General features: G+C 42.7%; 1 protein-coding gene across 2 annotated transcripts in view; it reads right to left on the bottom strand.

The window, feature by feature from the left end:
- Atg5 (autophagy related 5) overlaps window positions 1-26,204 on the bottom strand; it is a 97,894-nt gene extending 71,690 nt beyond the window's left edge. The window contains exons 1-3 of one of the 2 annotated variants that reach the window (XM_021205048.2): window positions 25,991-26,204; window positions 7,302-7,467; window positions 2,965-3,092 (exon numbers count right to left, since the gene is read on the bottom strand). In XM_021205048.2, the coding sequence (XP_021060707.1) occupies window positions 2,965-3,092; window positions 7,302-7,409 (236 nt within the window). In that variant the 5' untranslated portion in view covers window positions 7,410-7,467; window positions 25,991-26,204. Of the gene's footprint in view, window positions 1-2,964; window positions 3,093-7,301; window positions 7,468-25,990 lie in introns of those variants that run through there. The other variant, XM_029542402.1, reaches the window with a different exon arrangement.
- Between the last annotated feature and the right edge of the window lie 232 nt (window positions 26,205-26,436).

The raw sequence follows: 26,436 nt of genomic DNA, 5'->3' as shown, positions 1-26,436 counted from the left end.
AGCTCTCAAGAGAGCTTCATGTGAGTGTGCACATAACATCTTGTGTGAATGTGCACCGAACATCTTGTGTGAGTGTGCACTGAACATCTTGTGTGAATGTGCACAGAACATCTTATGAGAATGTGCTCTTGAGATCACATGTGCGGCTCAGTCACTGCATCCTATCTACGTTTAAGGTCAGCAGTGGTTTTTTTGTTTGTTTTTCAATTCAGAAGTCAGTTTTAACTTCTTACTTCTACAGTCCCCATTCTAAAAATGGTCTATACAATATTTAAAAGTCACAGCAGAGATATATTTATCTTACAATTACCAAAACAAAAGAACTTTCTTAATTTTTTACTCAAATGTTGAAGATCTAATTAATTTTTTTTTTCTTTTCCCCATTATCTTTCCCTGTAGCAGTAGGGAGTTAAACCCAGGGCCTTGTATAGGCGAGGCCAGTATTCTCCTATTGAGCAACAAACCCAACCTGATTTTACCCATTAACATGATTTACTACCAAAGTAGTCTTTAGAGAATATGGAACTGTTCTCTTAAGATAATTACAGTCTGCAAGTATCAAATACATGTGATGAATACTTAAGTTTCAGTAATAAGAATTTTCACTCCTTAAACTGCAGTGTTAGAGCACCCTCTGCTGTCTAGTTAAGTCATTCCAAAAAGGACGGTTTTCAGATGGATCAGATAACTTTCAAGTTAGCAACACAGATGCATGAGAGCTGGGGCTGGGCTCCATGACAACTTGTAACCTACAAAAGACTATGACCTAGAACTTATCTATGAACCAGTAACAGTTTTTCGTTTTTGAGACAGGGCCTCTCTATATAGCTTTAACTGTCCTGGCAGACTGCCCTAAAACTCAGAGATCTGCCTGCCTTTGCCTTCTGAGTGTTAGGATTAAAAGCATGACCATTATGCTAGGCTTGTACCTTTAACTTATTGGACATTCATTGTGTCTACTACTTTTCTTAAATAGATTTCTGTTATAATTTGGGCAAATTAAAATAAGCAACTAGGAAATTAGAGAATAGATTAGGGGAAACTGTTCAGCAGAATGACAGTTCAGGTCATGAGCTGAAGCTCTCAAGACAAGCATTGGCACACACCTGTATCTCAATAGCTGAGAGGCCACAGTCAGAAACACAGTGATTGACACAGGCTTGGAAAACAGAGTGAACATTAACCAGCCTGGGGTACAGAGATCCTGTCTACGAGGGAAAAAGAACTTTCAAGAGAGCTGAGAATAAAGTTCAGAGGAAGAGCAATTGCCCAGAATGCCCAAGACCCCTGGTTCAATTCCCAGTGATGGGTGGAGGCAGGGTGCTTTCTCAAAGGATGTAGGAAGCTAATATAAGCCAAATCACTCTACTGAAATAAAAAGAAGAAATTGGTCCAAACATTACTGATGTGGTATCTAGGAGACATAACCTTAAAAATATAACCTAGATCCCAGAAGTTTGTTCCTTCCAAGTTGACCTTGTCGGCTACACAAGAAGATTGTTTACACCTAAGTAATTTCCTTTATTTCCTAAGCCTCTTTATTTTAATATTTCCAGATTGGGAGAAAGTGTTTTAACCTATTTGTATTTTTCAAATTTCATTTAAATCGTCCTAGTCAACACCTTTCTGCATCCAAATGCATGCAAATCGAAACATGAATGCAGGAACCCAGTGTATTTCCACCTCTCCCACAGCCTTCTTTTTGTAACCTCTACTTTAAACAGCTTGGAAGCACAATAAGTAAGACTCTCAATAACAGAAAATATCAAAACCTTATCTGCACATGGGTAAACCCAAATTTAGGAGTTTTGAAGAATCTTAAAAAATAGCATAGCAGCCAGGGTGTGGGTCTGGAGAGAGAATCTCAGCACTTAAGAATACATACTAGGGGTCGGAAAGATGGCTGACTCAGCAGTATAAAGCACTTGCTGCTCTTGCAGAGGACCCAGATTTGATTCCCAGCACTGAAATTGTGACCCAAAACCATCTGTAACTCTAGTTCCATGGGATCCGAGACTCTCTTCTGACCTAGGTGGACATCACACACCTACACTAACAAAACAAAGATCTTTCAGAGATTCCCCAGATCAATTCCCAGCATCCATACAGAGTGGCAAATAGCCAACTGTAACTCCTGTGGTGGGGTATCCGATGCCTCTCTGCCCTCCATGGGCACCTGGACTCACTTGCACATACCATCACACACACACAGGCATACACATAAGTAAAAACAATTTCTTAAACAAAGAAAATACATTAATCTATCATTGCATCCAAACAGAAGGCAGATTTCTCCCCCTTTCTATGATGGTTTAAATGACAAATGTCACCCAAGATTAGGTATTTGAACACTGGGTCCCTATCTCTAATGGCATTGTTTGGCAATGCAGATTTTTTTTTCTTTCTTTCCATTATTTTTGTTGGGGGATGAAGGAGCAGAGAGGAGTGGGTGGAGCTGAGGACAAGGGCAAGGTCTCATGTAGATTAGGCTGAACTCATTATGTACCCACAGATGACAAACTTCTGATCCTCTGGACTCTACCTGAGCGCTGGGATCACAGGTGTGCTGCACAACGCTTGTCTTAAAGACAGGTTAAGAGTCTGAATCCAGGGCTTGGAACAAGCTAGACAAGGCAGAATATGTCTACAAAGCACTGTAGGACGGTTTAACTCTTGCTTATAGGACAGACTAGTCACCCCTTTTCTGTTTTGTTTTTTGTGGGTTTTTTTTTGGGGGGGGGGCGGTGTCCTGCTGTATGGTGCTGGCTTTCCTGGTATTTGATATGATATATTGACCAGGGCAGCCTCAACCTGGCAATTTTCTGCTTCAGCCTCTTGAATCCTGGGATTACAGCTACCATGCTTGGCCTTCTTTCTTTGTAGTTTTCACAACGGTTTGGGGACACTATATCTTCATAAAGCTAGCATGTATTAGTGCTTAACAAAGAAGAAACACTCACTCACCATTTCAGGGGTGTGCCTTCATATTCAAACCATATCTCACTAACATCTTCTTGTCTCATAACCTTCTGAAAGTGCTTTTTCACTTTGTCAGTTACCAACGTCAAATAGCTGACTCTTGGCAAAAGCAACTGAAATGAAAAGTTGAAAAGCCATATTTATTTACTCATTGTTGTTTCAAAACAAAGATATTAAGTAAGTCTTAATAGTAAGGGAAACAGTTGTGTTCTTTGTATTAGTTTGACTAGTTAATCCCAAATAATCTGCTTTTTATAGAAACCAAAAGTTAGAAGTTAAAATAGCAAATGTTTCTAATTGGGTTATAACTTCTAAGTAGAGCTAGGGGAACAGATGTTTATAATTGACACAAATCTATAATTTTTCCTTACCCCTTTATCTAATACATAATTGCATGTCATACTAATTCAGATATTAAGTAGTTCTATCAAATTTATTGTAAATATTAAATGATTCACATGAGTATTACCACCTCTTTTACATAGAACTTAATGTTTACTGATATTAAAATATCATAGTTATAGTATTTTAATAATATAGCTAATAAATGGCAAAGACACATTAGACTCTTTTAAAATTAAAGCACTTATACACAGGGTACACTGAAGGATATACAAAATCACAGGGGTATAGCAAACCAGCCCTCTTTCAGAAATATAATCTATCGGTGTAAAATACATGTGTGTGTTGGTTGGCTTTGCCAACTCGACACCATCTAGAACCACTTGGCAGGAGTGTCAATGCGGAACTGTCTACAGAGCTGGCCTGTGGGTGTGGTTACTGGAGGTCACCTTGATGGTGCTAAGTGAAATGGGAGACACCATTCCTTGGATTTAGGTTCTGAACTAAGAGCAGAGAAGCGCAGTGAGTAGTGTACATGCATGCACGTGTTCCTTTCTGTCCCTGACTGTGGGTGTGCTGTGACTAGGTGCTTCAACTTCTGCTGCCTCAACTTCCCAGCAAAAATGGACTGTAACCAAAGTTAAATATATAACCTTGAATTTCTTATTTAAAAATAATGCCCTAAGTTGCTTTTGTCGGGGTAATTTATCATACCAAAAGAGAATGAAATTAGCATAGTAAACTAAGAATTTTCAGGCGGGCGTGGTAGTCCATGCCTTTAGTTCCAGTACTCAGGAGGCAGAAGCAGGAGGGCCCCTTTAAATTCAAAGCTAGCCTGAGGCTTTTCAGTGAAACTTCTTCTCAAGAGAGAAAGAGGGAGGGGAACAGAAGGAAGGGAGAACAGAGTGTGGTGTGGGGGTCAGGAAGGAAGGGATCAGGGAGCTACACGGAGTCACGACCCTCTGCTACACAGTATGCTCTAGGCTAATGAGGTTACATGGGGCCTTGGATCTTTTAAAAAGATTTTGTTTGAACACACCTTTAATCCCAGCACTTGGGAGGCAGAGGCAGGAGGATTTCTGAGTTCGAAGCCAGCCTGGTCTACAAAGTGAATTCCAGGACAGCCAGGGCTACACAGAGAAACCCTGTCTTGAAACCCCCACCCCCCAAAAAAACCAAAACAAAACAGTTTGTTTTCAAGGAGTGAAAAGAGGGCTCCATGGTTAAGAGTGCTCTACTGTTCTTACAGAGGACCAGGGTTTCATTCCCAACTCCCACATGATGGCTGACAACTGTCTACGACTCCAGTTGCAGGATACAGGACCCCTTTTCCTGACCTCCAAGGCCTCTGGCACAAGAGGTGCACATATGCACACTTAGGCACACAAAATAAAATGAAATATAAATTGAGAAAAAGAATTCTAGTACTGGGCACAAAGGTCAAAGCAATAATACAGTCCTTCACACAGTCACTCTTTTTATTTTTATTTACATATATGTGGCTGTGTGTGCCATCTGAGTGCAGGAGCCTGGAGGACAGAAGAGGGGGTAGGACGCCTGGGAGATGGAATTACAGGTGATCACGCCCCATCTGACATGGATGCTAGAAATGGAACTGAGGTGCTCCTGAAGAGCAGCAAGCACTTAACTGCTGATCCACCTTACTAACCCATTGACTGACGGGTGTGTGTGTGTGTGTGTGTGTGTGTGTGTGTGTGACAGAGAGAGAGACAGACAGACAGATGTGTGTATGTGGGTTTGCGTGGTGTGGTTGTGTCTGATAAGTGTGATCGTGGTGTGTCTGTGTGTGTAGGGGGGTGTCTGTGGTCTGTGTCTATAGTATATGTGTATCTGTGGTGTGTGTGGTGCAGTGTGGTTCTTTGATGTGTATGTCTGTGGTGTGTGTGGTGTCTCTGTGGTGTACAAGAGACCAGTGTGTGTGTTTATACACAAACAAAAAAGAATGCATACCAGTAAGTCCACAGTGATTGTACACACACACAAATACACATTTTTTTTTTTTCCTTTTAGATATTTGGAGGCTGGGAACTGAACCCAGGGCGCCTCCTCTAAATGCTAAGAAAATATTCTACCACCCTACTATACCCCACGCCCCAATGTTCTATTAAACATGTCAGGTCATAACATGCTATGATCATACAGCAAGTCATTAGGTCATATTTAACATTAGGTCATAAATAACATTAAGCCATGTGAAGAGGTTTTTATTACTGTACATGTATTCATAAGTCCATTAATAAACATATTTGACTAATTGTTTGGATTAATTGCTTGAAATCATCTAAATATGTAAAAATCCAATGTTGGGTTAAAAGCACTGGCTGCTCTTGCAGAGAACCTGGGTTCAGTTTCCATCGCCCACATGACCAATCCCAACTGTGTACAACTCCAGTTCCAGAGGGTCACTTGCTCAGGTACAGCAATCCTGTGCATCCTTAAATGAGGGAAAACACCTGTGATGGTTTGTATATTCTTGGACCAGGGAGTGGTGCCATCTGGAGGTGTGGCCTGGTTGGAATAGGTGTGTCACTGTGGGTGTGGGTTTAAGACTCTCACCCCAGTTGCCTGGAAGTCAGTCTTCCACTAGCAGCCTTTGGATGAAGACATAGATCTCTCAGCTCTGCCTGCACCATGCCTGCCTGGATGCTGCTATGCTCCCACCTTGATGATAATGGACTGAACCTCTGAATCTGTAAGCCAGCTCCAATGAAATGTTTTTTTATAAGGCTTGCCTTGGTCATGGTGTCTCTTCACAGCAATGGAAACCCTAACTAAGACAATACCCATATACATAAAGTAAATAAAAATAAAAAAAAAACAACTAGCTTCCAATTAAAACACAGCACATTGCTTATGATTCCACTATCAGGTGTACTGTGTGGTAGGTACTGACATTCTAAGTCTGTGCTCTATTGTAGAGATAGCCTGACCCCACTCTAATATAGATGACTACATGCACACAAAAAAGAATGCATATCAGTATGTCTAAAGTGATTGTGTGTGTGTGTGTGTGTGTGTGTGTGTGTGTGTGTGTATGAACTGTGGGTAGCATGATTAGAGGGGATTTATTTATCTTAAAGAATTGCTGTTATTTAATTATGTATATGTACAGGTACCTCTGAAGGGCAGAACTAGAGTTTACAGGAGGTTGTAAGCTGCCAAAATGGATTCTGGGACACTAGGTCCTCTCCAAGAGCAGTATGTGTACTTCTCTGCTTAGCTGCCTCTCAAGCCCTCTTTTGTTTCTATTGATTCATTTACGGTGCATGTGCACATACATGCACATACATGCAGCCACACAGATCAATGTCAGCTGTCTTCTTCCATCACCCTTCAACTTACTTGTTTTAAAGAGTTCATGTGTATGAGTGTCTTGCCTTCATGTATGTATGTGCAGCACAAAGTCACAGATGGCTGTGAGGTGCCACATGGGTGTTTAGAACTCAAACAGGGTTCTCTGCAAGTGCAGACAGGTTCTAAACACTTAGCCATCTCTCTAGCCACTGTTCACCTTACTGAGCACCACTAAATCTGGAGCTCACTGGTTTGAAGGCAGGGATGGTTGGCCAGCTAGCCCCTAGATACCCTCCTGTCCCTGCCTCCCCAGAGCCCATGCTATGACACATGGCAGTTTTCAAGTGGGTCCTGGGGAGCTTAATTCGGGTTGTCACACTTACATGGTAAGCACATGACCAGCCAAGTAATCATCCTCTTCTAACTGCCCACAGTATGTAAAGTGGGACTGGGGTGGGGGACGGGCGAGGATGAGGGGAGAGAGGGGAGTCTGCATCAGGATGTATCATATGAGCGAAGAATACAAAAAAGAAAAATAAAGAAAGAGAAACAGAGGAAGGAAGGATGGATGGAGAAAATATCACAAAGTGATGGCCTCCAGGTTCTACAACTTTTATTTATTTGTAAATAATGGACGAAGTTACAGGTCCCCTTTGCACACTTACATAGTATGGTTCTGCTTCTCTTTCAGTTATCTCATCCTGATAGAGAGTAAAGCAAGTTGGAATTCGTCCAAACCACACATCTCGAAGCACATCTTTGTCATCTGTCATTCTTCCAGTGGATGAAGCAGTACATATAGGCTAAGTTCTTCCTTCAACCAAAGCCAAACTGGAAACAGAATAAATAGCATTAGTCAGATCCTTCCAAGAATTAATGAAAACATTTCATAGGCAAAAAATTAATACCAAAAAAACTTCACTTAAAGAAAAGACGGACTGGGGTGCGGGGAGGCCTCACTGATGTATACCTTTAATCCCAGCACCTGAGGCAGAGGCAGAGGCAGGTGATTTCTCCAAGTATGAGGCCAGCCAGGTCTACATAGTGAGTGCCAGAACAGTTGGAGCTATACAGTGAAACCCTGTCTCAGAAAGAGGAGAGGAGAGGAGAGGGGAGGGGAGGGGAGGGGAGGGGAGGGGAGGGGAGGGGAGGGAAAGGGAGAAGAAGAGGGAGGAGGGGAGATAGGTAGGTAAAAGCCAGGAATCTCTACATTAGAGAGGCTGAGACAAGAGTCTGAAGCAAGATTGAGCTATTTGGTAAAACACAATCTCATGCATGTGTATGTGATGTCAATTACATATTCAAGTAATAAGCAATATAAGCCACATCAAAATAGAAACTATACTTCTGCAAAATGTGTGTTTTTTAAATGTTTCTTTTAATGCCTTCTTTCTTACAAACTGTAATCAGTTTTCTTTTTTTTAAGATTTATTTATTTTATTTATTTATTTATTATATGTAAGTACACTGTAGCTGTCTTCAGACACACCAGAAGAGGGCGTCAGATCTCATTACGGATGGTTGTAAGCCGCCATGTGGTTGCTGGGAATTGAACTCAGGACCTTTGGAAGAGCAGTCAGTGCTCTTAACCGCTGAGCCATCTCACCAGCCCCTGTAATCAGTTTTCTTAACTCCTGGCCAGCCCCCCTCCCAGTTTCCAGCTCAGCCAATTCAAAAGTTTCCCCAGCCATTCCTCCCTCAGTCTCTCACCAGTCTGCTTATACAGTCCCTTCTCCCATTTTCCCCAGTACTAGCCTCTCCAAACCATAGCAGCTGTTCTAGCCTATCTGCTCAGCTCAGCTTCTCCTGACTCAGCTGTCACCAACTGTCTCTTGTCTCTGCTAGTCTCTCTACTGTCTCCTAATAATATGGTATCTGGCTCAGCTCAGTCTCTGCTGGCTCAACAGGTCCCCATTCTCTTCTGCTCAGCCTCCTTTCTACACTGGCTGCCTTCTCTCCTCAGCCCTACTCAGTCCTTTCCTAAACCAACTGTCTTCTCTGACCCTACTCTCCTGCCACCTGGACCCTTGCTCACTCCCCTCTCTCAGCTTCTGCTGGCTCTTTATATCCTCTCCTATCTCAGAATTCTAGAGGCAACCAAAACTGAAGGCCATAGGGTCAAGCAGTTCTCTTAAAGGGCCAGGTGACTAGCGACTGGGGATCCTTTAAAGGGCCAGGCACACAAAGTAAATCACACCACATACTTCTTACTTTTTCAAGCCCGGTAGACTCTTTATCACTCACCTAAAAGAGAGCCTTGCCTTATGATCTTAATCTAGTTTCAAAGGTTATTCACATAATTACACTTGCCCCATCTAATGTATTTAACCTCTCCTACCACGCTTATCATTCCTCTTGAAAAAAATAAAAAGAATATTTGCTTTGATCTACAGATGATAGCATATGGTGGTGCGAGCCTATAGGCCTCATGGGTTCAGCCTGGGTGACATGAGCCCCTGCCAAACAAACAAGCAAGCAAACAAATAAACAACAAAAAGCTCTTTATTAAAAGCCTATTCCCCTTTCTAAATTTCATCAGACGCATAACTTGGCCCCACCAATATTTCCAGTCATACTGATTACGACTACTGTCCTGTAGCCCTCAGTAAGACCCGACCCCTAAATATCTAGTCGCTGTGCTCTGACTCCCCAGTCTAGTACTTACAGTGCTTTTCTCCAACTCTTACTCGCACTGTGCAGTGACTAACACCCTCAGTCCCAGTGAAATACTTCTCCAACTCACAACATTCCCTACTCCACAGGGTAGCGCGCACACTCTGCACATGAGCAAAGTCTAAGGACAATGTGCATGAGCTCTGGGATAGCCCAGGGTCTACCATGCTCACACTCCATGCCACCTGTGTCCATGATGAAATACACACTGCTGATAATGCATGGAGCAACCCAAGGAGGTGCTACCTCAGTATTAAGGGTCAATATACAACCAAGACAGTGTTGGACAGTTAATTCATAATTTAGTATAACGAAAAATCCTAAATAATCGCATGGTTCCCTCCAAAATTATGGGCCTAGGTAGATATCAATTTACAATTCTTTTTAGAGTTATTATTTTATGTTTATGAATGTTTTATCTACATTCATGTGTGGGCAATACATGCACTCCTGATGCCCTGAAGATCCAGAACAGGGTGTCAGGTCCCCCTGAACAGGAGTTACAAAAGGTTGTGAGCCACCATGCAGATGCTAGGAACTGAACTTGTTGCAAAAGCAACAAGTATTCTGATGGCTAAGCCATCTCTCCAGCAGGACATCAATTATTAACACCGAGGTACACCAAGGAGCTTGTTATCATCCTTTCTCCCTACCCAGGACAAATCCTTTGGGATTGCCATGAGTTAATCCACAGGTTAAAGCTGTTGGCCATCCACACATAAGCAAACTGCCTTAGGTGGGAAAAGACCTGCCTTATGTTAAACTACTGGCCACTAGTCAACTCAGAATAAGGACCCTGGTACTTAGCAGTGCCTTAACTTTTATTAAATATATACAAGTATTCTAAGCAAGTGATATACATATGTAAATTTCATTCAGTACCACAGTGAGACTTCAAATTCAAGCATGCTTAAATTCTACACTCAAAAGAAAAATTTCTGAATGTACAAATCACTCAAATTAACTTGCTGAAAACAGGAAGCCCCTCATTACTTCCTGACTGGGTTAACAGCTGATCTTTAGAGTAAATGTCCAGGTTGGAGAGATGGATCAGCAGTTCAGAATGCCCAGAGCTTCCAGAAGACCTGAGGTCTTTCTAGCACCCAGCCAAGATTCCTCAGAAGCACCTGTAATTCCAGTCCCAGAATATCCAATTCCCAGTTCTGGCTTCTTCGGGTACCCACAAACATCATAAATTCACACAGATATACACTGAAACAAATAAACATTAAAAATCCAAGTAAAATAAATTTAAAATAAGTAAAATGAATAAATGTATGTGGTTATGGACTGGTGAGATGTCTCGGTGGGGAAAGGTACTTGCTGCGCAGTCTAATGACTTGAGTTAGACTACTGAGAGCTACATGGTGGGAAGAGAAAACTGGCTGTCCTGGCTGTCCTGATCTCCACATGGCTGCATGGCAGATGTGCACACACACACACACATACCCCATCCACACACACATAGGAATCTCAAGTTATACTACAGGGTATAGTCATAAAGACAGCCTGGTGCAGGAATAAAAACACACAAGAAGACCAAGAGAACAGAAGATCCAGAAATAAAATGGCAAAGCTATGTATCCACTTAATTTTTGACAAAGGAGGCAAAAACATACTGGAGAAAAGACAGCCTCTCCAGCAAACAGTGCTGGCCCTCCTGCAGCTGCACCCGCAGCAGAATGAAATGAGTCTTACCTTTTACCTTGTATAAAAATCAATACAAAATACACCAAGGACCTTAATTTAAAACTTGAAACACTACAATCTGAAAGAAAACACCTTTTAAACTCCTGGGATAGGAAGAACTTTCTGAACAGAACATGACAGCACGGGAGCCGACCTCAAGTGTCAGCAGGTGGGGCCCCAGGGAAGTGAGAAGTCTGCACTGCAGAGGACACAGCAGCTGCAGACAGCCCGCAGAATGGGGTTACCAGCTACACTCAGACAAGGGCTAACATCCAAACTCACAAAGAACTGCAGAAGTTAAACACCAAGGAAATAATACTGCCAGTTAGCAAGTGGGCAAATAAACTTGAATATTCACTGTTCAAAAAAATGAAACACAAATGGCTAATAACTTAAAAAAAAATGTGGTTTTTTTTTTTCCAGATTGATTTAGTTAATCAATTTGAGTACACTTGTAGCTGTCTTCAGACACACCAGAAGAGAGCATCAGATCCCATTTCAGATGGTTGTGAGCCACCATGTGGTTGCTGGGAATTGAACTCAGGACCTCTGAAAGAGCAGTCAGTGCCATCTCTCTAGGGAACACAGATTAAAATTACTCTCAGAGCATCTCACCAATGGCTATCAGTCATCAATCGACATGACAACAAATGTTGGAGAGGATGTACAGAGAAAGGAAACTCAACCACGATTAGTGGGGCACAAAATACTGCAGCTGTCATGAAACTCAGTTTGAAGATTTCTCAAAAACTTTTGAATAGAATTATCATGTGATCTCCTACTTCATTTCTGGGTACACCCTAGCATAGAAGTGTTTTTACCCTCATCTTTATTATTGCTTTATTCACTAGAGCAAGGAACTAAATCAACCTCATTCCCACCAACAGACAAATGGACAAGGAAAATTGGTATATATAAAATTATATATGTATATATGCACAAATATATATGTATATATACACACAAATACACAAACACAACACACACACACACACACACACACATATATATGGAATACCATTCAGCTCTAAAGAAAAATGAAATCACAAATTTTGCAGGAAAATGGACGGACTTAGAATATATATTATTAAGCAAGGTCGCACAATCTCAGAAGGAAAAAAAACACACACACACATTTCTTCCTTACATGCAGAATCTAACATGTATGCATCTGTGTGTTAATACATATAGTCATAGATACAGTAACATATGAAAGAGGACAAGAAAAGCTTCCATTGGGGATGAAGAAGGAATGAACGCAAGCAGTAAATACAAGCTGTTTTCCAGTTTGAACTCTATCATGATTTTTTTGTTGTTGGTAATGGTTTTGGTGGTGGGTAAGTGCATAAAACAGTGGAAATATAAAATCCAATGTGGATGGGTGGTGGTGGTGCACACTTTAATCCCAGCACTTGGGAGGCACAGGCAGGGGGATCTCTGTGAGGAGGCCAGCCTGGTCTACAGAGTGAGTTCCATGACAGCCAGGGCTACACCGAGAAACTCTGTTTCAAAAACAAAACAAAACAAAACAAACAAACAAACAAAAATAAGTAAATGAGGAAGGAAGGAAATACATAACTTCCGATGTAAAGATCTACAGCTTCTGTTTCAAATGGCTACTCTCTATAAAAAGTATAGAAGCTCATTGAATTGTATAGCCTTTGGGTAGGTTTTTTTTTTTTTTCAATTTTAAAAATATAATAAAGTTTAAAATAAATTTTCAATGTTTTTAACTGGAAAAAATAGTCAGCTTATGGATATTTCCTGATTGGGCTTATTTTGTTTTGAGGTAAGGGCTTAGTATGTTTTATCACAACAATACAAACCTAAGACGCACTAATATGCATATCCAAAATTGAAAGATATAAAGTAGTTTTGGGAACCTTGAAACATCCAGTCAACTATGACTCTTGCTCAAAAGAAGACAGCTAAAAACTTCCTTAACTAACACATTTGAAGTAAAGTTTTTTCTTGTTTCCTTTACTTTTGGTAGTATTGGGTCAAAACCAGTGTCTTAGACATACTAAGCAAGTACTCTACCATTTGATTTGCAATTTAAATGTTTAAGTCACTATCAAGGACCTCAAGGAGGCCTGTAATTACAGCTACCAAACAGGCTGAGGCAGAAGGATCATTAAGTTCAAGGCCTGGGCTACAGAGTCAAGTCAAGGCCAGCATGGGAAACAGTGAAACCCTGTTGCAAAAAGAAAAAGAGCTTTTCAGACAGAGCTCAGCAGTAGAGTAACTTGCCTAGCAGAGGTGGTGGCCTAGATAGAGCAGTAAGCAGTAATTGGCAGCTCCAACTCTTACTCAAGAGACAGTCGTCAGGATGTTGAACATTTTTTAGGTGCTTCTCAGCCATTCGGTATTCCTCAGTTGAGAATTTTGTTTAGCTCNGTACCCCATTTTTTAATAGGGTTATTTGGTTCTTTGGAGGCTAACTTCTTGAGTTCTTTGTATATTTGGATATTAGTCCTCTATCGGATGTAGGATTGGTAAAGATCTTTTCCTAATCTGTTGGTTGCCTTTTTGTCTTATTGACAATATCCTTTGCCTTACAGAAGCTTTGCAGTTTTATGAGGTTCCACTTGTTGATTCTTGATCTTACAGCACAAGCCACTGGTGTTTTGTTCAGGAATTTTCCCCCTGTGCCCATATGTTTAAGGCTCTTCCCTACTTTCTCTACAACTTTCAGTGCATCTGGTTTTATGTGGAGGTCCTTGATCCACTTGGACTTGAGCTTTGTACAAGGAGATGAGAATGGAATCAATTTTCATTCTTCTACATGCTAACTTCCAATTGAGCCAGCACCATTTGTTGAAAATGCTGTCTTTTTTTTTCTCCTGGATGGTTCTAGCTCCTTTGTCAAAGATCAAGTAACCATAGTTGTGTGCATTCATTTCTGGGTCTTCAATTCTATTCCACTGATATATCTGTCACTGTACCAATACCATGCAGTTTTTATCACAACTGCTCTGTAGTACAGCTTGAGGTCAGGGATGGTGATTCCACCAGAAGTTCTTTTATTGTTGAGAATAGTTTTTGCTATCCTAGGTTTTTTTGTTATTCCAGATGAATTTGCAAATTGCTCTTTCTAACTCTGTGTAGAACTGAGTTGGAATTTTGATGAGGATTGCATTGAATCTGTAGATTGCTTTCTGCAAGATGGACATTTTTACCATATTAATCCTGCCAATCCATGAGCATGGGAGATCTTTCCATCTTCAATTTCTTTCTTCAGAGACTTGAAGTTCTTATACAGATCTTTCACTTGCTTAGTTAGAGTCACACCAATGTATTTCATATTATTTGTGACTACTGTGAATGGTGGTGTTTCCCTATTTCTTTCTCAGCCTGTTTATCTTTTGTGTAGAGGAAGGTCACTTATTTGTTTGAGTTGATTTTATATCCAGCTACTTTGCTGAAACTCTGTCAGGTTTAGGAGCTCTCTGGTGGAATTTCTGGGGTCACTTAAGTATACTAGCATATCATCTGCAAATAGTGATATTTTGACTTCTTCCTTTCCAATTTGTATCCCTTTGATCTCTTTTTGTCTATTTGCTCTGGCAAATAGATTTAAGTACTATATTGAGTAGGTAGAGAGAGAGTGGGCTGCCTCGTCTAGTCTCTGATTTTAGTGGGATTGCTTCAAGTTTTTCTCCATCTAGTTTGATGTTGGCTACTGGTTTGCTACATATTACTGTTTAATATGTTTAGGTATGGGCCTTGAATTTCTGATCTTTCCAAGACTTTTATCATAAAGGGGTGTCGGATTTTGTCAAATGCTTTCTCAGCATCTAATGAGATGATCACATGCAAATCCAAACAACCTTGAGATTCCACCTCACATGGGTCAGAATGGCTAAGATCAAAAACTCAGGTGACAGCAGATCCTGGCAAGAATGTGGAGAAAGAGGAACACTCCTCCATTGCAGGTGAGACTGCAAACTGGTAGAACCGCTCTGGAAATCAGTTTGGTGATTTCTCAGAAAATTGGACATAGTACTACCTGAGGACCCAGCAATACCCTCCTGGGCACATACCCAGAAGATGCTCCAATATATAATAAGGACACATGCTCCACTGTGTTCATATCATCCTTATTTATAATAGCCAGACACTGGAAAAAACACAGATGTCCCTCAACAGAGGAACGGATACAGAAAATGTGGTACATTTACACAATGGAGTACTATTCAGCTATTAAAAACAATGAATTTATGAAATTCTTAGGCAAACGGATGGATCTGGAGGATATCACCCTGAGTGAGGTAACCGAGTCACAAAAGAACACACATGATATGCACTCACTGACAAGTGGATATTAGCCCAGAAGCTTGGAATACCCAAGATACAATTCAGAAACCACATGAAACTCAAGAAGAGGGAAGACCAAAGTGTGGATACTTCGATCCTTCTTAGAAGGGGGAACAAAATACCTATGGAAGAAGTTACAAAGTGTGGAGCAGAGACTGAAGGAAGACCATCCAGAGACTGCCCCACCTGGGGATCCATCCCATATACAGTCACCAAACCCAGATACTGGGCCAACAAGTGCTTGCTGACAGGAGCCTAACATAGCTGTCTCCTGAGAGGCTCTGCCAGTGCCTGACAAATACAGAAATGGATGTTCACAGCTATCCATTGGACTGAGCACAGGGTCCCCAATGAGGGAGCTAGAGAAAGGACCCAAGGAGTTGAAGGGGTTTGCAGCCCCATAGGAGGAACAACAATATGAATTAACCAGTACCCCCAGAGCTCCCAGGGACTAAACCACCAACCAAAGAGTACACATGGTGGGACTCATGGCTCCAGCTGCATATGTAGCAGAGGATGGACTAGTCGGTCATCAATGGGAAGAGAGGCCCTTGGTCCTGTGAAGGCTCTATGCCCCAGTATAGGGGAATGCCAGGGCCAGGCAAGCGGGGTGGGTTGGTGAGCAGAGGGAAGGGGGCACAGGATGGGAGAAGAGGTTTTCGGAGGGGAAACCAGGAAAGGGAGTAACATTTGAAATGTAAATAAAATATCTAATAAAAAGAAATAGAGAAAGTAGTCACAGTTCCTTTAACACATTTATTGTCAAGTCATGAGACATAAATAGTAATTCATGGCACATGGAATGGTCTCCCCTTAAATTCATAATCACTGAATTCTAGAACTTGGGTTCAATCCCCATTACTATCCATTCATACACACACACACACACACACACACACACACACACACACACGTGCCACTATCAATATTGTCACCAACTTTCTGAAAATATGAAGGTAGAAAATAACTGACAATAAATGTAACCTAAAAAGGCCCAAGGCCACATTGGGGAAGCTCTTTCCCTTCCTAAGAAGTAAAGACCCAATCGGTAGGAGTCCAAAACACTCTTCTAGACAGATGATCACCATAAACCAAAACACCGTGCCTGGATATGACTTCTTTTCCTATCTGATGCTCAGGGCACTTGACCATGTTGGTCTTTTCCTGTTATTCTCTTCTGCTCTTCTCCTTCTTGTATCAGAGGAAAGAAAAGCCAACACTCTCTCCTCTAATTTCTGAGTCCCTCCTTAAAGAAGATACAAGGATAGACTTTGAGGAATGAAAAAATAACTCAAAACTCAATTATAGGCATGGTGTTTTGTTTTGTTTGTCCATTTGCTTGTTTTTTAAAGAAAGGGCCTCACTGTGTAGCCCTGGCTACGTTGGAACTCACTCTAGATCAGGCTGGCTTTGAATTCAGAGTGTTCTGGGCAGGCACCACCATACCCAGGGAGGCACGGGCTTTAACATCCTGTAATCCAGCCATGTTTATGAACATTCTATAGTAGCTACATACACCAAGAAATAAATTAGAGGCTTACATCCTATTTGCAACTCTTCCTTTTTACTTTTAGTTTTTGAGACAGGGTTTCAAACTGTAGCACAGACAGAACTCCAACTCTCAATCTCCTTGAAGCCCCCATTGTTGGCCACACTGGCCACTGATATATTTGGACTTCAGGGAAAGAAGCCAACTGAACCAAGGCAGATCAGCTAAACAGAGCATGGCATTGTTGGCATACATTTTGTAAACCAAACTGCCTAAGAGATTAGTGGAATGCAAGCAAGGCTACTTATTACTCCAAATTATGCAGTCAATATTAATAACTGTTCATCTTGGGGCTGTGGAATAGTTCAGTGGTTAAGACCACTGTCAATCCTCCAGAGGACCTAGGTTCAATCCCAGCACATCACCAGGCAGATCACTACTGTCTGCAATTCTAGCTCCAAGAGATCTGATACCTCTGACTTCCACTGACACTGGAACACAGGTGTACATACCCACATGCAGATATATACATTGTTTTATGAATTATTTATTATTAATCATTAGAAAGAGAAAAGTTCACCTATAAGAATTTTATGTCTCTGGTCTAAAAAAATATTCTTTAAGCAAAATAGGTGATGCCATTTTCTACTGACCCTTAGTTAACATGTCTGTTTCCTCACTGTAAAATGAAGAACAGCACTACCACATCAGCCATGAACAAAGCAATTAATTTATATGGCATAAAACTGTAATTTCAGGACCTAGGAAACAGGGAGGAGACAAGTTCCCTGCCCACCTGGGCTATATCAACAAACTATACCTCAAAAGCAAGTGGGGAGGGGCAGAGGGACCAGGGATATGGCTGAGTGGCAGAACACCTGATTATTCTTCATGAGGTTCTGGGTTCAAACTCCAACACACACACACACAAAATGCTTTAGGAACTAATAATAATTAAAAACATAAAGAAAAATAGGAATTTTAACAAAAAAGGAAAAGTGTTTTAGTTAGGCTTTCTACTGCTGAGACAAAACACCATGATCAAAAAGTAATTTGAGGAGGAAAAGGTTTATTCAGCTTAGACTTCCACATCACAGTTCATCATCAAAGGAAGTCAGGACAGGAACTCAAACATGGCAGGAAGCTAGAGGCAGGAGCTTATGCAGAAGTCATGGAGGTGTGCTGCTTACTGGCATGTTCCCCGTGGCCTGCTCAGCCTACTTTCCTAGAGAACTCAGGACCACCAGTCCAGGGATGGCACCACCTACGATAGGCTGCTCCCCTCCCCCACAGGTCACTGAGAAAATGCCTTACAGCTGGATCTCATGGAGGCATTTCCTTAACTGAGGCTCCTTCCTCGATGATGACTCTACTTTGTGACACGTTGACACAGACCCAGCCAATACAGAAAGTAAATTCTAAAGACTATGCATCAAACACACTGCTAAAATATTCAATATAGCCAAGCTAAAGAGATGGCTCAGCAGTTGAGAGCAGTTAAGCACGATGCTCTGCTAGAGTTCAGTTCTCAGCACCAACAACAGGTGTCTGACAACCACCTCTAACTCCAGCCCCAGGGGACCCGATATCTCTGCCCCTGGGCTCCTGTACTCATACATACACTTAACAAAAGATAATAAAATGTTTTAAAGAAAACATTAAATTTAGTCAATAAATTCTAATCCTTTGATAGGCCAAGGTAGGTGGTATATACTAGGTGAATACAGAAAACGTTTAAAACCTTAGACATGCTGGGGCAGCAGTGGTGCACACCTTTAATCTCAGCACTTGGGAGCCAGAGGCAGATGGATCTCTGAAGCCAGCCTGGACTATAGCATGAATTCCAGGACACCCAGGGCTACACAGAGAAACCCTATCTCAAAAACAAAACAAAACAAAAAAACCAACCAACCAACCAACCATCCTTAGTCATTAGCAGGACATAGTAGAAAGGGTAATCCCCATGTCTAGATGTGTCCTTCCACCCTGTGCATATGCTGGTGTGCCCCACTCTGCTTTACCTTCCAACTTGGCACATCATTCAGTGCTCATCTCTAAAAGCCTTTCTTCTATGCAGGAATGGAGTAGCTCACTCCTCTCCTTCATGGATGCACCATTTCTCCTCTTCTACACAACTGACAAGCTTGTTTAAAGTTGTTTATCTGCACACCTGTCACCTTCAGTAGACAGTAATGCACTTCCGTGGGGAAAGGACTATATGTCACATACCATTTTCCTTCTGACACCTGGAACACTATCTGGAACATAGCAGGTACACAAATACATTATCTGGATCTTTTAAGTTTCCTTAGAAAGAGTACATGAACCTGCCAAATTTTGTGAAAGAATGAGATTAAAAGAAAATCAGATGAACCTATGTGGGAAGGGGGTGTTGAAATAGGATTTTTGTAGCCCAGAGAGGGTGGGGTGGGGGGAACAACTCAAACTCACTGTGCAGCGTAGGCTTGCCTTGAATTTCTGATCCTTCTGCTTCTCTCCTAAGTGCTGGGATTACAAGCATGCACTGCTCAGCCTCAAACAACAGTTTTAAATCTCTAGAAATACTGTATTGCTTATACCATCTCACACTGGATATACATGGCCTATATGTTCTCATTTGATAATATAAATGATGAATCTGAGATGGAACGGCTGAATGACTTTCTAAAATCCTGCGGCTACAGAAGAACAGAGTCAATAGCAGATGCCACCCTTGGTCTCCTGATCTCTTTCTTCCCATCCTACTGCAGTTTGCTGGCACCCTCTCCAGCTCCAAACACCCCTTTATGCATGGTAAATAGTCAATTAAAGGTTACTTCTAAGAGTTTTTCTTAAATACTTATTTTATTTGAGAATTTCAGACACGCATCTGATCAAATCTATCACCCTCCAGCCTCCCACCCCCTCAACTCTCTCCCAGAGCTTTTCAGAGTTCACCTGAATATGGGCACAGGGCAACCTACTGAGACATGAGCAGCCCTATCCCTGAAGAAAATGGACTCTCCCTCTCCCAGCGGCCACAGCTGCTCAGCTCCAGGAACTGCATGAAGCCCTCCCCTCCCCATCCTGGATGTGGGCTGGCTGGCTCTGTACAAGTCTTGCTCATGTAGTCACTGCAAACGGTAAGATCATGTGTAAGGTTCTGCCTGTCCAACAAATCTACTTCCTCTGGCTCTCCAGAAGCTTCTATACGGAGGAGAGGAGTTAAATATTACTGGATCTGTAGTGTTTAAAGAATTCTAAAATACTAACTTTGGGGTTGAGGAAAGGCTGTGGTAAAGTACCTGCTGGGAGAGTTCAGATGCCCAGTCAAGAGTGGCAGCATCAGGATAGGGGTACCTCAGGGAGAGCACCTCAACAAGCCCTAGAGCTACCTCTAATCCCTACACACTCACATGTGGCAAACACACACACACACACACACACACACACACACACTACACAACCACACAATAAATAAGTAGATAAAACAATAAATACATGTGGTACTTAAAGGATGGCAACAAAAGGTCAAAGAAAAAGTCACACTCTCCAGCTTACAGTGAGTACTATGTGCCCTCAGAAAATAATTTAAATTAAAAATATAAATGGAGCAAGGTGAGGTGCTAAATACCCATAATCCCACTGCTCAGGAAGTAGAGGTAGGAGGATTGAGAAGTCACAGCTGGCTTTGGCTATCTACCAAGCTCAAGACCAGCCTGGGCTACGTGAGATCCCATCTCAAAAACCCAAAAGGAAAATAACGTAAGTTAAAGGTGTATTTAATATCTAACCTTCTCATATCACAGCTGAGCAACACAGTAAATGTAGAGCAGGCTGTTTATCCCTGTGAATCTGCACAGCCTACTACAGCTGCCAGACACAACAAAGGGAATCTTAACACATCTGGCTATCAGGCTTGAAGGTAGCACTCCAAAATCCAAGTATAGAGTTCAGCTCAGTGGTAGAGTGCTTATCTAGTATATATGAGGCCTCAAGTTCAACTCCCAGCACTGAAGAGAAAGGGAGAGAGGGGAAGGAAAATCACTTTATTTGCCAGAAATAATGATATATAGTTAATTCCAGTTCTTTGGAAGTTGGAACAGAAAGATCACTAGAATTAGGTCAACCCTGGCTACTATGCCTGTTTTTTTTTTTTTGTCAACTTGCACAAAGCTAGGCATATTGGAGAAGAACTCTTAATTTAGAAAATGTCTCGCCGGGCGTAGTGGCGCACGCCTTTAATCCCAGCACTTGGGAGGCAGAGGCAGGCGAATTTCTGAGTTCGAGGCCAGTCTGGTCTACAGAGTGAGTTCCAGGACAGCCAGGGCTACACAGAGAAACCCTGTCTCGAAAAACCAAAAAAAGAAAAAAGAAAGAAAGAAAATGTCTTAAGTATGACTGTCCTTTAGGCAAGTCTATAGGGCATTTTCTTGATTAACAATTGACGTGGAAGGGCCCATTCCCCCAAGGGCAGGCTGTGCCACATCTGGGCAGATGTGCCTGCCTGGTATTGCTGAGCATGCAATGGAGTAAGCAGGTAAGCACCATTCCTCCACGGCCTCTCCTCCAAGGTTCCTGACCCCAGGTTTCTGCTCTGACTTTCCTTCAAGATGGACTGTGATTTCAGGGCACAGAGCAGAAATAAACCCTTTCCTCCCCAAGTTGCTTTTTATTGCAGCAATAGGATAATGCTAAAGATACCCCACAAATGAGTAAGACACCAGCCTGGGCTACATGGCAAGACCCTATTTCAAAAAAGACTCAAAAAACCCAAGTAGTTCCTAACTGTGCCTGGCACTGTATCACAAAGTCACAACCATAAAGCTGAAAACACCTGTGATGAGCCACATTCAGGACTGCATATATCCAAAGGTCAGCACGCAGAAGCAAAACGTGTCAACATTTTAGTAACTTGCCTGGGAATATTACTCGAGAGTTAATGCTATAAAGGCTTCAGTATCATGTGTGACCCCAGCCCAGATACTTCACTAAGCCCCAATCTCCTTTTCCTACAGAATGAAATTACTTCTCAAATTACAAGGTTGTTCCAGTGGGGAAAACCTACAAGGAATACACAGTAAGAGACATGTTGCAAATGCTAGGAAATGCAAGCAATCCCCTTACTGTCAAACCCGTGAAAGCTCATGGGAAAAGCAGTGAGGATATCAACTCGAGCCGCCCTGGAGAACCTGTGAGGTTTGACAGAGGCTCCCAGAGCTGTGCACTGAGGGCATGCCTGGAGGTAAAGAGATTAAACAGAAGGCAATTTAGCAACTGAGGCACGCTAACATGAGTACTGGGCCCAGAATGTAGTAGGCTGGCAACCTTTCCAAGGTATATGGGAAGCTGTCCAGAAATGCACAGTGCCTAGTCTCTCCTTAAATTTGCCAACAGCTTGAAACATGGGTCTTTGGTAATGTCTAGTACCTCTACATTCCTCCAGTCCACCCATTCCCCTATTTTCCCATGTCACTTACCCAGACCTTCCCATAAAGTTTCCCAATCTCCTTCCCTTTCTTCCTGCTTGTCTCATGACCCTATTTCTAGTTCCTCTTAAACCTATTGGTTCAGTCAATCTTAGCAAGGGATTTATTGATTGGTTCTACTCTGGGGTAGTGAGGAGAGGATTTTATGTTCCCTCTGTATTTTGTGTGCCTCCCTCCCATCTAAAGGAAACATGCCCTTCAGGGCATCTTTCAAACAACTTTAAATACAAAACATACTTGTTCCAACTTCCATTTTCACCTTCAGCTTGGACTCCAGAACTTGTCTCACAAGTGTTTTCCTGCACATTGGACCTGTCATTTGGAAGTTTAACACCTGCACAACTGGGGCTGACCTCGGGTCTTCCTCTCTCCCAATGCCACATCCTCCTCCACTAGAGAAGAGGAAACCCCATTAGTCTGTTGCTCTGCCCACACATCTTACAATCATCCCTAACATTCTTCCATACCTGACTACTCCAGTTTAGAAGCAACCACACCAGACCCAAGCCACTCTGACCTTCACCTCTGCAGCCAACACGACAATCAGATAATTGCAAAACTCAACTTAGCTCAATCTGCTCCTGACTCAAACTTATCTCATTAAAAATAAAAATTAGAAGCCAGGCACCTGGGAGGCCGAGGCAAGTAGATCCCTGTAATGAGCACAGAAAGAAAGAAAGAAAGAAAGAAAGAAAGAAAGAAAGAAAGAAAGAAAGAAAGAAAGAAAGAAAGAAAGAAAGAAAGAAGGGAGGGAGGGAGGGAGGNAAGAAAGAAAGAAAGAAAGAAAGAAAGAAAGAAAGAAAGAAAGAAAGAAAGAAAGAAAGAAAGAAAGAAAGAGCCTTTTAGACATTACACCTAAGAACTCAGTTACATCACTTACTAAAGATAACCAGACACAGTCCTAGAACCCCATGACGCCCATGAGATGGTATATAAGCAGAGACCAAGAGCAATGCTCTGCTCTGTACTTCTGGAGAGCTGCTAATGTGATCTGCTCTGTGGCTGTAGAGTCTCCCCCAGGATGCTGACTGTTCAATCAGAAACTTCTGTTAGAGACTGGACAAGACCTTCAGCTAAGATAGGTGGAACAGGTGAGCAGCTTTGGTGAAGATAGGCTTAGGACCATAGTTAGGAATTTAGAATGTGAACATTGTGTAATGACCCTCAGCGGAATAAAATATAACTTTTGTATACTATGTGTATCTACCTTCTTGCTTGAGACAATCTCTGAAAGTTCAATCAAGGCTAGCCTGGTCAACAAAGCAAGGTCCATGACATCCAGGGCTGTTACACAGAGAAACTTTGTTTCGAGAAACCAATTTGAAAAAAAAAAAAAAAAAAACAGTAAAAGAGAGAGTAAAAATGTAGAGCCAGGTGATGGTGGTATACACTTTTAATCTCAGCTCTGGGAGGCAGAGGCAAGTGGATCTCTGAGTTCAATGCCAGCCTGGTCTATAGAGCAAGTTCCAGAACAGTCAGGGATACACAAAGAAACCTTGTACAGAGAGATAGAGAGACAATGAGACAAAGGAGTGAGTTGGGGAGGAAAGAAAAGGAAGGGTGGAAGGAAGGAATCTGAACCTTTAATCCAAGCCCTCAGAAGGCAGAGGCAGGCAGATATCAATGAGTTTAAGTCCAGTCTGATAGAGGGCCACAGAGTGAGATCCTGTCTCAAAAAACAAACAAACAAGAAAACAAAAAACCCCCCAAAAAGTAAAATAGATGGTTCAGTGGTAAAGAATTCCAGCTGCACTTGCAGAGTGCATGGGTTTGACTCCCAGTCCCTCTTGGTGGTTCACATCCTTCAGTACCTCTAATTCTAGTGGACTCCTTGATGGGCACTAGGCATAAATATGATGGGCATATGGGTATGCAGGCAAAACCTGGTCACTTTAAGATTAAAATGGAAAAAAAAAAATAAGTCTTTACAAAGTTCCACAATGACCTTGTCTCATCTCTGAGCCGTCTTTGCCCCTGGAACAGGCTAGTATGCCCCAACGGCCTTTCCACGTAGCTTAGCTTCACTCAACTACCTTTTGTGTGGACAGCACTAAGATCGCCCATGCACACCACCAACCCTACCCATTCCATTTCATTCCCTTACTCTTTTTCTAAATATTTCTAGGTATGATTCCATACCCTTTTTCTAGATATTTCTATCACCTGGAAAATACTTTTTCCCCCTAGGACAAGTGTTAGCACCAGGATACTCCAAGCCCCAGCCTAACCATGTGACCCTTGACCTGCGTTGCCAGGACAACCCTCAATCCCACAACCCACTTGGCTCAGTTTCCACCCTCACTGGTGTGATGTCATTTTCTGTATAAATTAGGGGATCACCCCCTCCTGGCTCTCTTCCTCTTCTCTTCTCTCCCCCCTCTTTCTCTCTCTCCTCTTCTCTATCCTTCTACCCACTTCGCTGCCCTCCCCATTCCTGCACAATAAACCTCTCCCACGTGAAAACACCTTGGTGTGGTCTGCTGTTTGGTTTATCCGCTCAAAATATAAAAACAGGTACTCACTGTGTCACTCTGGCTAGTCTAGAACTCACTATGCAGACCAGGCTAGCATCCTGATTACTGGGATTAAAGCTCTGTGTGTGTGTGTGTGTATTCTTTTTGGAGACAGAGTCTTGCCCTGTAGTACAGGCTGGCCTCCAACGCAAGGCAACCTTCCTACCTCAGCTTCTCTAGCACAAGGATTAGAAATGTGGGCCATCACAGTTGGGGTTTGTTTTGTTTTCGGGTTATAGTTTGGTTTTGTGCTGCTCAGGATCCTATGCAGGGCCCAAAATGCTAGGTTGTTTTGGGCTTTGGAGGATGTTGTCTGTGTGTTGGAAAGAGTCCCATGCCCTCCAGGATGGCAGCAAACTCACTGAATAGCCAAGGCTGGCCTTAACCTCCTGATCCTCCTTCACCCCACCTTCACTGCTGGAATTAAAGGTACAGGCCTCAAAACTGGGCTCAAAGTACAATTAAACTTAGTGTAACATTCTCACCTGCCACGACAACTACCATGAAGTCAAAGTCCTTGTTCTCAAATTTCAATTCAAACAATAATTTTAATGAAGTCAGAATATCTGCATCTGACTCAAGTACTCGGTATCAAGAACCCAAGATACTTATCAGGTGAATTCTAGAAGGCTTTAGATAGTCAACTGCTCCTGGGGTTCTGACTAGTGAAGACATGCTATGCTTTCTCAGGAAAAACAACGCTACATGCTTTGGGAGAAAAACCTCCATGCCACCCAGTTTCTTAGGTTCTTCAAGTTTATATTCTTTGAGAAAAATGCCAACGAAGTAACTAAATAAACGAAAGTGTTCTAGTATCAGAAAAATGCATTTGTTAGTACTAAGTACTATTATTAAACTGAGATTCAAAGAACCGCATTAAAGAGAAACAGTCTGCGTTTAGATAGAATCAAAAAGCACCGAAACAATTACGATTTAAATAAAATGCAAGTCCTTAACTTGAGCTCCGGACTCGATGCTCCATTTCCTACCTTAGTAAGGAACTGACACACTAAGTACCCAAAAGGACAGTTAGGCTGCCCAAGGGCTCCGGGGCCGGTGTCTCGCCAACCCCACCTCCGCCCAGCGGCACCGCCTCCCCCGCCATCCCTCCGGGTGCGCTCTTTACACCGGCCGCTCGCCCGCAGCCCCTGCCCGGTCCCACGCCCGCCACACACTTCCGCGCCCGGGACACACGGGAGCCCTACCCGACGCGCCGGCTCTGCTCCGGCTTCCCGCAGCGCGAAAGCCGCTCGGTCGGGTTCTGTCTGCCGGGATCACACCGTCCTGCAGAGGCGCAGGAGCAGAAGTCCCAGGGCGCGCGCAGCCGCACAGAGTGCCGCCGCCCGGGTCAGAAAACAGCCCGGCGGGCACTTCCGCCCTCCGAACCCGAGCGAACCGCAGCGCCGAGCGCCCACCGTAGGTCCAGTCACCCTCGGCGCCCGGAGATGACGTCGCCAAGACCACGTGGCCAGCGCTCCACCCCACCCCCCACCCCCCACCCCCTGGCAAGGCCGGAGCTGCTCCTGAGCGTGCGCAGACACACAGGGCGCCCCTGAACTTGGAACGAGGTTGCCGGTTTTCTGCTTGGACGGGCAGAACGCAGTCGTTGCTGTTCCCGGTTGTCAGTGTGACAGTTGTGGAAGAACAGAGA

Source organism: Mus pahari, chromosome 9 (assembly GCF_900095145.1).
Source record: "Mus pahari chromosome 9, PAHARI_EIJ_v1.1, whole genome shotgun sequence".
In the NCBI taxonomy this organism is placed as follows: domain Eukaryota; kingdom Metazoa; phylum Chordata; class Mammalia; order Rodentia; family Muridae; genus Mus; species Mus pahari.
The sequence above is the reverse complement of the archived record's forward strand: the minus strand, read 5'-3'. Positions and strand labels throughout refer to the sequence as shown.